Source organism: Ranitomeya variabilis, chromosome 3 (assembly GCF_051348905.1).
Source record: "Ranitomeya variabilis isolate aRanVar5 chromosome 3, aRanVar5.hap1, whole genome shotgun sequence".
In the NCBI taxonomy this organism is placed as follows: domain Eukaryota; kingdom Metazoa; phylum Chordata; class Amphibia; order Anura; family Dendrobatidae; genus Ranitomeya; species Ranitomeya variabilis.
This window is the reverse complement of record NC_135234.1, coordinates 31,490,440-31,506,333: the sequence shown is the minus strand read 5'-3', so window position 1 is coordinate 31,506,333 and position 15,894 is coordinate 31,490,440. Positions and strand designations below refer to the sequence as shown.

The following is a 15,894-nucleotide window of genomic DNA, read 5'->3' as shown; positions in this document are numbered from 1 at the left end:
TTTTTTCTCCTGTAAACTCTATGTTGATGCCTTTGCCCAAAAAGCTCTACTTTTGTCTCATCTGACCAGAGAACATTTTTCCAAAACGTTTTAGGCTTTTTCAGGTAAGTTTTGGCAAACTCCAGCCTGGCTTTTTTATGTCTCGGGGTAAGAAGTGGGGTCTTCCTGGGTCTCCTACCATACAGTCCCTTTTCATTCAGACGCCGACGGATAGTACGGGTTGACACTGTTGTACCCTCGGACTGCAGGGCAGCTTGAACTTGTTTGGATGTTAGTCGAGGTCCTTTATCCAACATCCGCACAATCTTGCGTTGAAATCCCTTGTCAATTTTTCTTTTCCGTCCACATCTAGGGAGGTTAGCCACAGTGCCATGGGCTTTAAACTTTTTGATGACACTGCGCACGGTAGACACAGGAACATTCAGGTCTTTGGAGATTGACTTGTAGCCTTGAGATTGCTCATGCTTCCTCACAATTTGGTTTCTCAAGTCCTCAGACAGTTCTTTGGTCTTCTTTCTTTTCTCCGTGCTTAATGTGGTGCACACAAGGACACAGGACAGAGGTTGAGTCAACTTTAATCCATGTCAACTGGCTGCAGGTGTGATTTAGTTATTGCCAACACCTGTTAGGTGCCACAGGTAAGTTACAGGTGCTGTTAATTACACAAATTAGAGAAGCATCACATGATTTTTCGAACAGTGCCAATACTTTTGTCCACCCCCTTTTTTATGTTTGGTGTGGAATTATATCCAATTTGGCTTTAGGACAATTATTTTTGTGTTTTTTCATTTAAGACAAATTAAATGAAGATAATAATACCAAAGAATTTGTGTTTGAAATCATTTTCAGGAATAAACTGAGTATTATCTGACAGAATTGCAGAATTGTATATGTAGCAGTGGTAGAGTCGTCTGTGGACAAATGAATTATTATCTTCTCATCGGAGAGGTGAGGAATATGGTTGTTTATTTTTTTAAACTCTTTTACAGGGAGGGGACATAGGATTATCTTATTTTTAATTCAATAAAAGTGTTGTGTCATTTCATATAAAGTGCTTTATTAAGGATGTTTTTTATTTGCTATGACTATTTTAATAACCAGCAAAGGCTAAGTATACAGCTGTAAGCTGATATTAATAGCCTTGGAAGCTACCTGGGTGTTACCCCCTTCCCAGGCTATAAACATCTGCCTCCAGGTGTCCGCTTTCTCTCTACTGGTTAATAAAATGTCAGGGGATGCCACACTATTTTTTTTTTTTTTGAGAGAATTGTTAGTTTATTAATAAAAAGCATGTACAGTTCTATTTCTCTCATTATAAGTTATTTTTGGATTACTTACATATTCTTTGAGCAATACGGAGATCTCAGCGCTGAAATCTCATCTCCCGAGATCTTGGTGCCGAGATCTCCATCTGCGCATTCGCCGCCTCTCAGTGGCCATTTTCCCGAAGTCCACCGCACAGGAAAGCATGGACGAACTGCCGGGGGACTCTGGCCTTTGCCAAAATGTTGGCGGAGACGCCATCCTCACCGGAGACACCCCTGCAGCACAGGAGCCTCCTCTCAGCACAGGAGCCCCCCGCAGCACAGGGCACCTGCTCACCCACACATTCCAGCCTGCGGCCTGCAGCAATGCTCCACTCCTGCCTCTTCCAGCAGCGACCCTGGGACCCCGCTTCACCACAGCCACCACCCCCGGTAAGCAATAAGACGCATGGATTATAAGAAGCACCACCACTTTAATAAAAAAAAGTTTTTTTTCCTATTTTTCTCCTCCAAAATTTGGGGTGCGTCTTATAATCCGGAGTGTCTTACAAAGCGGAAAATACGGTATTTGGCTCTTCACAGCAATAATTTCCAGTGTGTGGCCCAATTTAGAAAGAACAGCACCCAGGTCTTTACCTTCTTCCCTCATAACCTACAAGTAATTCGAGTGTTTATTGACTAGTTTGCACCTTTTATGTTCTTTAGAATCTCCATGATGAATGCAGGAATTTATAGATTTTTTTTTGCACTGGTTTAACCCCTTAAGGTGCGCTTTGTATTTTTAGTTAATGTGTTAGACAGCAGAGTTGGACGGCCTTACCATCTGTAGTGATATGGTCATTTTGGAATGTAGATGTGACCGTGGGCACAAGTATTGTATAAGCCAAGTGAAAAATTCCTCTGAGAGCTGCGAACCTTTGTGCACAAAACCTGGGGGGGACATGTCAGACACGAAGATGGTAGGCTTTTTGGGCTATCCGTGCACCAGAAACCAATATCCATGATGGCTATGAGCATACATTTTTTGCCATAAATTATAGTAAGTATATTAGGACACTGTTGGCCACTAACCCATATTTTAGAAAACTTTCTGGGCTGGTGTTAAAAAATAAAAAATAAATTTGCAAAAAAGTTGCAAAAAGTTTTGCACAACTACTTTGTTTGCAAACTTTTAAAGCCAGAAAAGTTGCATAAAGACTGATAAATTCCCTCAGCAAGAAATGGGTTTCAGGTTCCTTTTAACCTCTTAGGGTAATTTCACACACACAGTTTTTTTTCTGCAGCAAAACCTGATATCTTGATAGGAAAGAAGCTGCAAAAAAAGCATGTTTTCCTTGTTTTTTTTTTTTTGTTTTTTTTCATTTTTTTGCCTCGGTTTTGGCATGCTTAATTTGTCTCTTGTGCATGCTGATAGAGTTTAATGTTGGGAAAAAAAGTCCTATTCCATAGAATTAGGATTTGGGACAAGAAAAGCATCAAAACTGATACCTGCATTTTTTTCACCACCCATTCAAGTCAATGGGTAAAAAAAAAGGTGAAAAAAGTGACATGCTATATGTAAAAAAAAAACAAAAAAACAAGCAATGCACAAAATACCATACTGATGATGTGCACGTGAGATTTCTGAAATCTCATAGGCTTTGCTGGCACTGTAAAACGCTGCTGGAAATTAGCATAAAAAAAGCAGCCCCAAAAAAACGCCCAGTGTGAACTTAGCCTTAAGCTTTCAGCAACCAAAATTTGGAATACCCATTTTACCACTGTCTTGACGCATGCCCACTATCAAGGAAAGCAGTATGATTTTGTTGCCAAAGGTGCCCACTAATAAACAGTACCAGCGATGTGACCACTATATTAGTGCCAGTAAAAGACCCCATTGACATGTCAGAGAAGAGTTCCTCCAATACTAAATGCTGCCGGCAGAGTGCCCCCTGATAAACCGTGCCACTATAGTATCCTCTCACACAGATGTAGAATGAAATAATAATGTTCTGCCAGCATTCAGCGTCCACTATTGAAAGCAACAGGAGCCATATTAGTACATAAGCTTGAAGCTTCTCAAAGCTGGTGCCAGCACCTAGCGAACCTTGGCATATGCCGGTGCCCACTGCCCCCGGAGGTCCCAATCTGCCCTACGTGCCCTGCATGTGTAGAGCAGGATCACGAACTGAGCTTGCACCAAATAGCAGGTCTAACAGCAGCGAGCAGAACTTGCACCGATTGCAGCAGTTTAACCCCTTAGATACTGCTGTCATTTGTAGCGACGGCTTTTAGGAGGTTGGAAATGGAATGCTTAAGTCACTGTCCTGGCCACCTCAAGGCACCTGTGCCTGCCATCTTTGCTGACTTATGAAGCTAAGGCTATGGCTGGGCTTCCTAGGATATTGGTAATTTTGAAATATCCTGCAATAATGTAGTGTTTTGTACAAGCGATCGCAGGTTCGAGAGTGCTAGTAACAAAAAATAAAAAAAAAATAAAATAACATTTTATATTGCTGCATGCGGAACTGTACAAACTTAAAAAAAAAAAAAAATTACAATATTTATCCAGTACGCTGAATACTGAAATCAAGAAAAAAAAAAATAAAATGGCAGAATCTCTGTTTTTTTGCTCCGCTAAAACCACAAGCCCTGATACAATGCTATAAGAAGTTAGAGTTTTTGGAAGCAGAGGAGCCATTTATCCAGGAAATCACACTAGGCCTCAAGCGGTTACCCCTAGCAACCAATCAGATTCTAGCTTTCATCTCTCTGCTGCAAGTTTCCAAATGAAAGGAGTGACCTGATTGGTTGCTATGGGCAACAGCTCCATTTGTATTTTCTGTGCAGAAGATTGTATATGTGAGACACCTGCCCTGTGGGACAAGTAGAGCGGGATGTGTCGGTGTTGGCGGTCATGTGCCGTGTATTCTGTGTGACTTGTTTACATTGCACTGACACGTCGGTGTTCAGAGTCATGTGGTGGAGCTCGTATTAAAGAGCTGCACCCTGCTCCACGCCATTGTCCAGTATTGTCCCGCTGCGCTCGCCCCCTCTTTACCTTCCTGCCAGTGTCCTCATTCATGATATTTTTCAGCAGGACTTCCTGGGTCTTTTATATGATAATGTTATTTTATTATTACGTATTTAATAAGAATATCATTATTATTTATTAAAACTCTTCACACCTAGCTTTTTTTTTTTTTTTATAGGGTTGTGTTAGTTTCAGCATAAACATGCTGTGTCCCCATATTGTAAACTTTGCTTCTCGAGGGTTTTTTTGTGTGCAAAAAGAATCTGTTTCGTTCAATATTTAAGCAAAGTTATGAAAACTCATGCCCATACTTAGGCCGGTTTCACACGTCAGTGGCTCCGGTACGTGAGGTGACAGTTTCCTCACGTACCGGAGACACTGACACACGTAGACCCATAAAAATCAATGCATCTGTTCAGATATCATTGATTTTTTGCGGACCGTGTCTCCGTGTGCCAAACACGGAGACATGTCAGTGTTCGTGGGAGTGCACGTATTACACGGACCCAATAGAGTCAATGGGTCCGCGTAAAACACGGACCTCACACGGACATTCTCCGTCTGGGGTCCGTGTGCGTGCCGGAGACAGCGCTACAGTAAGCGCTGTCCCCCCCACATGGTGCTGAAGCCGGTATTCATATCTTCCCTGTAGCAGCGTTTGCTATAGAGAAAATATGAAGAATAGTGTTAAAAATAAAGATCCATGTGTCTGCCGCCCTCCCACCCCCTGTGCGCCCCCCCGCTGGTCAGAAAATACTTACCCGCTCCCTCGCTCCTTCCTGGTCTGGCCGCGCCTCCTACTGTATGCGGTCACGTGGGGCCGATCATTTACAATCATGAATAGTCGGCTCCGCCCCTATGGGAGGTGGAGCCACATATTCATGACTGTAAATGATCGGGCCCACGTGACCGCATGCAGGAGAAGCCGCGGCCAGACCAGGAAGGAGCGACAGCCGACGGGGGACCCGGGTAAGTATTTTCTGACCAGCGGGGGGGCGCACAGGGGGTGGGGGGGCGGCGGACACCTAAATCTTTATTTTTAACACTATTCTTCATATTTTCTCTGCAGCAAACGCTACTGCAGAGAGGATATGAATCGCAGCTTCAGCACCATGCAGAGTGGGTACCACACGCTCCGTGTGGTACCCACTCGCCATACGGGCGGCACACGTGTGCCTCACGTATGGCCTCCGTGAGTTCCCAGGCACACGGACACGGATAACTCCGGTACCGATTTATTCCGGTACCGGAATTATCTGGACGTGTGGGACAGCCCTTAATGCGTATAAAGACAGTTGAACTGTGCATTTTCTTTTTACATTTTTTTTTTTTTTTTCAGTTCAGACACCTAGTGCTTGTGGTAAAAAAAAAAAAAAAAATCAACAAAAAAAGCTCCATCAAATCTGCACCAAAAACACATAAAAAAGCCCTGAAATAATCAGAAGATTGCTATTGCAACACATCAAAGCAGGAAAAAAAAAACTGTGGTATACGCTACTACGTGAAAACATGCCCTTAGGGGAACACATTGAGTTTTTAAGGTTCATCAAGGTTTTTTTTTTGTCTACAAATCTGTTGTAAAATTGTTTTGCAATTCTGCAAATGTTTGCTCAAAAAAAAAAAAATTACTGCTTTCTGGTGTTGTTACTCTAATCCCGGCCAACTCCAATAACTTTTTGAATAGTGAGAAGAGTTTAACCTGGTTGTGTGCAGCCAACAAATGCATCATATTTTACGGTAATAAATTGAATTTGACGCATTTTACTCCATAACGAGTGTGCAAAACACCAGTCCTGGTTAATTGGGTCCTAAGAGTCCTCATAGGACTGAAATTTTGCAAAAAAAAAAAAAAATCTGCATGAGTTGCACTCAGATTCCTTCACGGATTTTGCTGCAGACTTGCCATGGGTTTATCTGTGCATTACAAAGGGTGAAAATATGCAGCATAAATTGACGCACTGAGAATTAGAAACAGTTTTGTTTTTTTTCCTGCAACATGAGGATGAGATTTTGTAAGATCTCATCCCCATTGCTGCTATTGAAATACACTGCAGATTTTCTGCCTGCAAATCCGCAGTGCATCTGTCCCATGTGAACATAACCCTAAAACATAGCAGTAAAGTCTATCAAATGGTCAAGACGCACATATGGGAAAACATACGGTATATACTGCTGACTGGCCTCACATAATATTTGCAGTTTAATATATGGGATAATTAAACTATGAACTGCTGAGATAGGAGATGCCACAGACATTTAGTGAAGTTGCACAGTTACGTAACGTTATGAAGCAGCAATGATTGTGACCACAATACATCTGCACACAGGGCTTACAGGCAGAAATAATATGGAGGCTGAAAGGGGTTTTCCAGTGAAAATACAAGATAGTTGATAATGGCTCCAACCACGAGGACCCACACATTCAGTTAGGTCCAGAAGTATTTGGACTGTGACCGAATTGTTGTGATTTCAGCTCTGCAGCACTTTTTTTTTTTTTTCTTTTAAATGAAAGAACTGAGATGTAATGGAAGTGGAGACTTTCAGGTTTAATAAGAGATTGAACAAAAATATCCTGTGAAACGTTTAGGAATTGCAACTATTTTTCTACAAAACCTCCTCATTTCTGGGGCTCATAATTAAATGGACAAATTAACTTTACCATAAATAAAATGTTCATTTTTGAGAGAGAGAGAGACCCGGAATGGAAAATTCCAGCCGGACGGCGCCGAATCAGGCACCGTCCGGTTTTTCGCCGTACACAAAAAAAGTTCATCTGTCCGTTTTGTCCGGCCGCCGGATCAGGAATTTTTACCGGATCCGGTGAAAAAAGGAAGGCCATCCGGCGCTAATACAAGTCTATGGGGAAAAAACGGATTCGGCGGCTTCCTTCACCGGATCTGTTTTTTTTTTCTCAATTCGCCAGATTGCGCCTGACAGCGAAAAACGGATGTGTGAAAGGAGCGTTAGATGTTTTTTGGCAAAGTCTAATCTGTTTTTTCTATTTTTCAGGCAAATGAATGGTTTGCACCTTGTGGTGAACCTTCTGTATTTGCTCTCATGAAGTCTTCTCTTTGTGGTAGACTTAGATACTGTTCATTTGGCCACTCCTAACATTTCTGCTATCTCTGTGGTGGTTTTCTGCTTTTTTCTCATCTTAAAGGGGATATCCAGGACTTTGTAAAAAACAAATGGGCCTAAGCACTAACAGGCACATAGTTGCTACCTACCAGCTTATTGTGCTCAGCGTCATTTTTACCCTGCACAGAGGTGTCACAGACCGCTCCTGCTGGCAATTCAGCTGCTTCTTCTGATGTCAAGTTTCTTTTCCTTCCTCTTCTGTTGACAGGCAGCATGACATTGGCAGCCCAGCCCTAACTGCGGGATCTGGCTGTCAGTCAGCTTGACTTCAGCAGTCACGCCTTGTCGGCAGGGCAGCCTGGAAAAAGAAGAGCTGCTCTGTTGACAGGGAGCAGCTGAACCACCAGCAGGAGTGGACAGTGACCACTTCTTGCCAGCTCCAGGTACAACAGGCAGGTAGTTACCTCTGCTAGCAAATACCTACCTGTTTTTTTGTTTCTATGTGTCAAAAAAAGAGGTCCTGGACCATCCCTTTACTGATGGTCTGTTTCTTTTCCATTGAGAGCTTGTTTGACCGCATGTTTAGGGTTCACAGCAACATTTTCCAAATGAAAATGCCACACCAGGAATCTGCAACTTTCTACCTGCTTAATTGATCACGACTTAATGAGGGAAAAGCCCATTCAGTCCATTAAAGAACTTTTGAGATAATTGTCCAGTTACATATGTCCCTATGTCCCATATGTTGCTATTTCCCTTTTAAAAAGAGGCAGCTACATAATAATAATAATAATAATAATAATAATAATAATATTATTTATTTATATAGCACCATTCCATGGTGCTGTACATGAGAAGGGGTTACATCAAAATACAAATATCATATACAAATATATTATAGAGCTGTAATTTCTAAATCCTTACTCCAATTAGGATGTGAATACCCTCAAATTAAAGCTGAGAGTCTGCACGTTAAGCCCATATTGATTATATAACTGTATTTTAAATATGTTTTGGTAAACACCTAAGTTGGCAAAACTTATGTCACTGTCCAAATATTTCTGAACGTAACTATCTGCAGAACGGGCAAGTTTTGTCCCCAACGGGACACTTTTATCCCTAGTTAGACAGGCGCGGCAGGTCAGACACCCGATCGCTGCTCCATTGATTCTCTATGGCGCTACCGGTAAAAGCCGATCACGGCTCTCGGCAGTCCCATAGGGAATTAATGCCGCCGAGGTCAAGCTTAGTCACTGCCCTCCATTTTTAATGAGGATAAAAGTGCCACGTTCTGACGATTGCTGTTGGGGACAGTGGATGGACACCTACCGATCAGTAAGTTGGATAACTTGTTTTCACCAAAGAACTCCCTAAATGTCTTGAGCCCTGAAAAATCAGTTATCCGGATCGAACCCAGAAACGAACATCTTAAAGTCCTCTTATGGGAACGGAGGGGTAGTGCGCATGCACAACAACCTTTCCGTAAGGCCAGTAGAAGCGAATGAAGCCATGCTCATGCATGCGCATTACCGCTTCATTCACGCATGGGACTGGGGTCGTACATTTAGTGGGAAAACCCCTTTCAATTAAAGAAGCCCTCCTCCCATCAAAGTTTTCATCCTCTTTATATATTGCAGTCACCTTATTATATAGCACTGTGTACTTACAATTGCTCATTTTGCCTTTCTACCCAGCTAATTCTTCTCTTTTCCCTTCTCTACGTAGAAACAGTAAGTCTCTTGTCCCTGCATTTATCATTCCCCTCTCCAGCTCCTTACCCAGATGCTCCCTCTCCTTTCCTGCCTTTGACTTTTGCAGTGATTCATGAGTCATACAGGGAAAATTGACCTCCTGTTTCTACATAGAGCTTACAAGGATTCAGCTGTAGGAAAGATATATATATCTTGGTACCGTGTTAGCCAGTAGATAGAAAAATATTTAGAATTGAGAGTCCTCAGTGGTTACCATCTTTTCAGTTAGCCATTAAAAGATGTCAACCACTGAGAACTCTCAATTCTAAGGATTCAGCTAGTCAGTTATTAATCATGTGGTGTCAGCCCTAATGGAAAAGAGAAGAATTAGCTGTGTAGAAAGACAAAATGAGCAATTGTAAGTACACAGTGCTGTATAATATGCTGATTGTAATTTATTAAGAGAATAAAGGTTTTGATGGAGGAGGAGGAGTGCATATTTAAGAAATAAAAAAAATCTACCTATCTAGAAAACGGTCACTGCGGCAGACAGTGATTGGCTGCAGTGGTAACAGGCCAACAATCCTGGAAATAACAAGATTAACAACCGGGCAGAAGGGACGGTAGGTCAGTATTTGTTTTTTCTTATTTGTTACCAGCTCTCTATATAACCAGCCCTTCCCTGAGGGCATCTGGTCAGTGTCGTATCACTAACATTATTTTCATTCTTATTTATCCCAGGCTCTGCAGAGTAATCTCAAGTACTGCTTATTACCAAGGAGACTGATCATTAGTAAGAGACTGGCACAATGCCTACACCCAGCTCTGCCAAGTGGGGTTCATTTAAAAGCTCTCGAAACTTATGAAATCATATTTAAGATCATTGGAACAAAATGGCTGTCCAGAGACCTTTTCTTATACAGGTAACCTATTTTTTTCCCTTTGATAAAACTATAACGTTTTTGAATAAAACTGATTTTCAGAGCTTCTAGAATAGACTACAGTATACCTGTATGTGTCATGCCACCACGGCTCAGAAGTAACCGTGTTTCACATTCATTATCTTGCTTAGATCTGTGCAACACCTTTGTTTTCGTGCTGCCCTCTGTGCAGCACCTTTGTTTTCGTGCTGCCCTCTGTGCAGCACCTTTGTTTTCGTGCTGCCCTCTGTGCAGCACCTTTGTTTTCATGCTGCCCTCTGTGCAGCACCTTTTGTTTTCCTGCTGCCCTCTGTGCAGCACCTTTGTTGTCATGCTGCCCTCTGTGCAGCACCTTTTGTTTTCATGCTGCCCTCTGTGCAGCACCTTTGTTGTCATGCTGCCCTCTGTGCAGCACCTTTGTTTTCATGCTGCCCTCTGTGCAGCACCTTTGTTTTACTGCTGCCCTCTGTGCAGCACCTTTTGTTTTACTGCTGCCCTCTGTGCAGCACCTTTTGTTTTCATGCTGCCCTCTGTGCAGCACCTTTGTTGTCATGCTGCCCTCTGTGCAGCACCTTTTGTTTTCATGCTGCCCTCTGTGCAACACATATATTTTCATGCTGCCCTCTGTGCAGCACCTTTGTTTTACTGCTGCCCTCTTTGTAGCACCTTTTGTTTTCATGCTGCCCTCTGTGCAACACCTTTGTTTTCATGCTGCCCTCTGTGCAGCACCTTTGTTTTACTGCTGCCCTCTGTGCAGCACCTTTTGTTTTCATGCTGCCCTCTGTGCAGCTCCTTTGTTTTACTGCTGCCCTCTGTGCAGCACCTTTGTTTTCATGCTGGCCTCTGTGCAGCACCTTTTGTTTTCATGCTGCCCTCTGTGCAGCACCTTTGTTTTCATGCTGCCCTCTGTGCAGCACCTTTGTTTTCATGCTGCCCTCTGTGCAGCACCTTTGTTTTCATGCTGCCCTCTGTGCAGCACCTTTGTTTTCATGCTGCCCTCTGTGCAGCACCTTTGTTTTCATGCTGCCCTCTGTGCAGCACCTTTGTTTTCATGCTGCCCCTTTGATGCACATGTCGCATGATCATCATTCGAGCAGCGCCCCATACATGTTAGGCAGTTGTTCGAACCTGTCAATATCGACATTAGTCTAATGAGCATGGGGACCTTAAGACTTAAATGGGGTAAGCAGGGAAAACAGGTTATTACCTACCCGCAGGAAATGTGATAAATTACTGTTTGGTTGGGGTCCGTTCGCTTGGATCCGCACTGATCGGCAGAATGGAGAGTTTTATGGTCGGCAGGGCACTTTTATTCCGTTAGAATGACGTGTCAGTGCCGTGCTGCTGCATCCATTCTCTATGGGGCTGCAGATAAAAACCATGTTCAGTGCTAGGTAGTAAATAGAGCCCCAATCTGCTGATCGGTGTAGGTCACATCGGTCGGACTCCCAACGATCAGTACCCATCCTGTGTATAGGTGATAGCTTACACAACCCCTTTATTTTGTAAGCATCAAGTCCTCGGCTTCTCTTTACAGAGTTATAGACTTAAAGGAACATAAAACCCTGGAATGAATATGTAAATTGTACAAGAAAATAGTTGTCCTTTTTGTTAGTCTGCATCACTTCCTGCATTACCCTGAAAGTGGAGAACTCATGGGCTAATCTGCGGCTCTCTTCCTCCTTCATCTGCTGGCTGATGTAAACCCAATTAGCGGGGTCTTAATCAGCTTTTGTCTTACTGCACATAGGGCGGAGGGGGGAGGCATCTGCTGCAGCCACTTGTCTTACTGCCACACACAGGACATTGGCGTGGGGGGTGAGAGGACATGTAGTTCAGCCTCTGAGACGCACAGACATTTTCTTGTTATATTTTTCAATTTTAGTAAAAAAGAATATTGAGGGAGAAATTGCTTGGTTATTTTTGTATTATTCTCTGTGAAGTTTGTGTTCCTTAATCGTTAAAATTCAGATTGCCCGCAGCCACCACTAGGGGGAGCTCTTTGTACGCAGATTTTAGTACTGAGCTCAATGGCAGCTCTTTAAATGCATCTTCCATTTGTTGCCCTCCATCAGGTAAATGGGGGTCTCTGGATATATGATGTATATATATTTTTCTGTGTACAGTTCAGGTCTGTTCCCGCTGTTGTCACATGCAGCGATGTCCGTGAAGCCGCTGCTCCTAGGTCTGTACGAAACGTACTTCCTTCCTCTCCAGAGGTCTCTGCTGCCCAGTCTCCAGGCGTTCATCACTGGATTACTACCGGGCCTGGAAGAAGGATCTGAGATCTACGACAGGTACAACGAGAAACACACATTTTTTTTTTTTCTATCGGTTTGTGTATACAGCTCTCATGCAGAGCTATGTGTTGTCATGATAGAAAAAAGCATCGGGTGAGTGTATGACCGCAGGAGTTTTTTTTCCGTTGTCTTAGATCTGAATGTGGTCCCTTTGTTTTTCCCCAGGACGGACGCTTTGCTTCAGAAGCTGTCCGTGGTGATCGGGCAGGAGGTCTTCTACAGCTCCCTATGGGGCAGCGTCCTGGTCAGCAGCTCCGTCCGACTCCCCGCTTCTCTGTTTGTCGTCAGTCACATCAACAGGGACATCTCCGCTAAAGCGCAGAGCGCCATGCTCGGGAACGACAAGCAGTTGGCTGTGAGTATTTTATCAGCAAGACAATGATGAGAGTTGTAGTTTCCGCTAGTTGGAGACCACAAATCTATAAGAATCATTTCCCAAAATGTGCCATAACCACTGTAGGTACACCCAGGCTTCATGCCGATATTAAATGGGTTCTCTCATTGAAAGGATTTCCAAAAACCTCTGTGAGTACTGTGCCTTATTCACACTCCCCAGGTCCAGCGACTCTGCTATTGCCTTCACAACAACAGCGCTGCAGTCAGTCAATGAGCTCAGCGGCTGTGAACAGCTTGTGTTGTCAACTAGAGCGGAGCTTGAGGATCAGCAGTGCTGTTAATGTGGCAGACGCCGGTAGGCGGCAGACCGGGGGAGGGTGAGAAAGGTCCTTTTTTCGGTTTTAAATAAATCGCAGCAAGGGCGGGACAGAGATTTTGCAAAACTGAAAAGCCCCTTTTAGACAGTCCATGTCGTGACTGCAGGTGAAAAATCCTGCTTGTCAGCATCTCCTGACTGATTACGCTGGGGGTGGTGGGAGCCAGACATGGGGGAACCGGGGTCACACTGAGAAAGAAATGGTCTCTAAGGAGACAAACTCCTCTGATGCCCAGGATTAGAGAAAACGGCTCGACTCTTGTATATGGGCTGTATACATTATATGAGTAAATGGGACCAAACTGCAGTACCGGACACAGCCTATAGACAACGTGGCGCTGTTTCTAAAAAAAAAATAAAATAAATAAAAATAAAAAAATAATTCAGCTCCCCCACTAGCTGTCAGACAGCTTTCCCGGACATTGGAGTGTCCGGTCTGACTAGCTATGACCCGTGTGCTGCCAGAACCCTCCACGGTGTCTAATACATGTATGATTGTTACACATTTTTTCCCACAATGTCATGCAGCCATTGGTCACCGGGGGGGCAGGGTGTGGACGGCCGGTCCATGGGGTGTTACCCTTTATAAGTTGTTCAGGATTAGGAATACATAGCAGCACACAGCGCCGCACCTGTCTGCCGATCGGGTCCGGTATTGCCGATCAGCATTTTTGCAGCAGAATAGAACTGAGCTGCAATACCACACACATCCTGTGGACAGGGGTGGCGCTATTTGTGGAAGAAATGTTTTCCAATCTCACTCTAGTCGCCCGGATGTAACACTACAGCTCGTGGGGAAATCAGGAACTGATCATTCATTTCTTGTGTTTTTGCTGACATCAGTTTACTCCGACTGGCTCACATTTCTCTCTTTTTTTTTTTTTTCTGCGCAGATAAAATCTCTCTGTGTCTCGGTAATGGACTCAAATGTTCTCGTTCAGAGGAACACACTGGAAATGCTGCTTTTTTTCTTCCCCTTTCACAATTGTTTGGTAAGAATTAATGTACCTGGTATAGTGTTAGATGAGTCCAATGTAGATGAGACATAAGGCAGGATGAGGCGTGGTAGTGAGCGCAGCTCTGGAGTATAATGCAGGGGGTAACTCAGGATCAGTAATACAGAAATATTGAGGCAAGCATATTACATGGGGCAATTACTACCATTGTATCTCCTATATAAGGCTAAATAAATATGCATAGCGGACTATAAAGGATCAGCTGTAGAGGATATGAAACACAAAAACACACAGAAAAAACAGCCATGAAGATCCTATATAAATGATTTTATTAAATATCAATGTGAAACACCAGACATGAACAAGTAATTGGCATGGATAGGGGACAACTACTGGAAAATAACCAGGTACATAAAAAGCCAGGTGCCCACCCACAACCGAATACCTAGCAGGGGTACAACATAATGCAAAGTAGCATAATATAACAACCCATGATATTACAGGACAATGCTAATTGAATAAATATTTTTCTATCATGGGTGTATACTGAAAATAATATCAAAGAATCATAGCCAGATCGGCGTGATTACATACCAGGCACTGCAGGACCGGTGTACAGGTGGGACAGCTGGGCGAACCCCAACGCACATTTCGGAGCCAAATGCAGCGCTCCTTCCTCAGGGGGTAAGGAACCATCATAAAGGTGTGCTTTATATATCATGATGTGACGATCATAGGGGTGCAAATACGCTGCACCTGCATATCGGCGGTGCAGACGAATCCAACATGGCCGCCGGCAACAAGAACACGCAGGGCCCCACGTGACTATGTGCCAGGACGGCAAGCAGGAGCGCTCACACCGCAGAGAGGCAGGCGCATGCGCACAAGACAGGAGGGATATACAAGTGCCATATTAAAAGAGGGCAACAGAATGGGACAGAGGTGCGCAAATAGAGACCAATAATGAACAGTAAAACGGAAGTGTTGCTGCAACCAATATACCAAAAATGCAAATGGACAGTCACCGATGTATAGCTATAATATAATATTATACCACAGAAGACATAATCTTACAGATATACACTGTGAACAGATGAAGCACATATAATAATAATTATGGTACAAAAAATCATGGCTAGAACCTAGCCAGTACACATAATAATATATTGCGATACATACGTCCATAACAAGCTGGAACATCCCAGATAAACCCAATACATGATGACATAACATAATAATAATAAAGTAGTATACTACATATACAACATATACAACCAACAAAATAAAAAACAAAAATAATAAATAATACAAAAAGAAATAATACAAAAAGAACATATATAACCCCAAAAGAAACAATCAATATATACATACATATACATACGTATATATATATATGAAAATATATATGCATGTATACGTGTACCCACATAAATACATGTGCACACATACATACAAACATTACTGCATACGCATAATTAAATAGAAGACAAAAATAAATGATCAAGTTGACACGTAGCCGCAGATCAATTCTTGATTGAGGGATCTCTAGATGTTCCAACATTCATGATATCCAAGTACTAAACGAAACAGTAACAAATAAATAAGCACCAGAAAAAAAGCACACACAAAAAATCCTAAAAGCTTAATACAAAAATTAAAACAAAAATATCTAAAATACCGGGATATGACCAAAGATGTCACATGATGCACAGAAGAGTGGCGAACTATAAAAATGGAGCGAAGGAAATGTTCTCATTCAGACCATCAGGGTGGATGGTCCGTAGAGTCCACATCCATCTAGTTTCAAGTTGGGCAAGGCGTTTAGCGAGGGCACCCCCCCTGATGTTAATGTTAAGGAGGTCAATTCCTCTAACTTTCAGCAGTGTTGCATCGCAGGAGTGGAAGTCCCTGAAATGCCTGGGTAGTGTCTTAAGAGTGGTAATATCTTCACATTCTGCC

At 43.0% G+C, this 15,894-nt stretch overlaps 1 protein-coding gene across 3 annotated transcripts in view; it reads left to right on the top strand.

Moving 5' to 3' along the window:
- DOP1B (DOP1 leucine zipper like protein B) overlaps positions 1–15,894 on the top strand; it is a 107,411-nt gene that overhangs the window by 40,194 nt on the left and 51,323 nt on the right. For all 3 annotated transcript variants that reach the window (XM_077293893.1, XM_077293895.1, XM_077293894.1), the window contains exons 3-6: positions 9,789–9,970; positions 12,094–12,264; positions 12,433–12,622; positions 13,873–13,971. In XM_077293893.1, the coding sequence (XP_077150008.1) occupies positions 9,789–9,970; positions 12,094–12,264; positions 12,433–12,622; positions 13,873–13,971 (642 nt within the window). The remainder of the gene's footprint in view (positions 1–9,788; positions 9,971–12,093; positions 12,265–12,432; positions 12,623–13,872; positions 13,972–15,894) is intronic.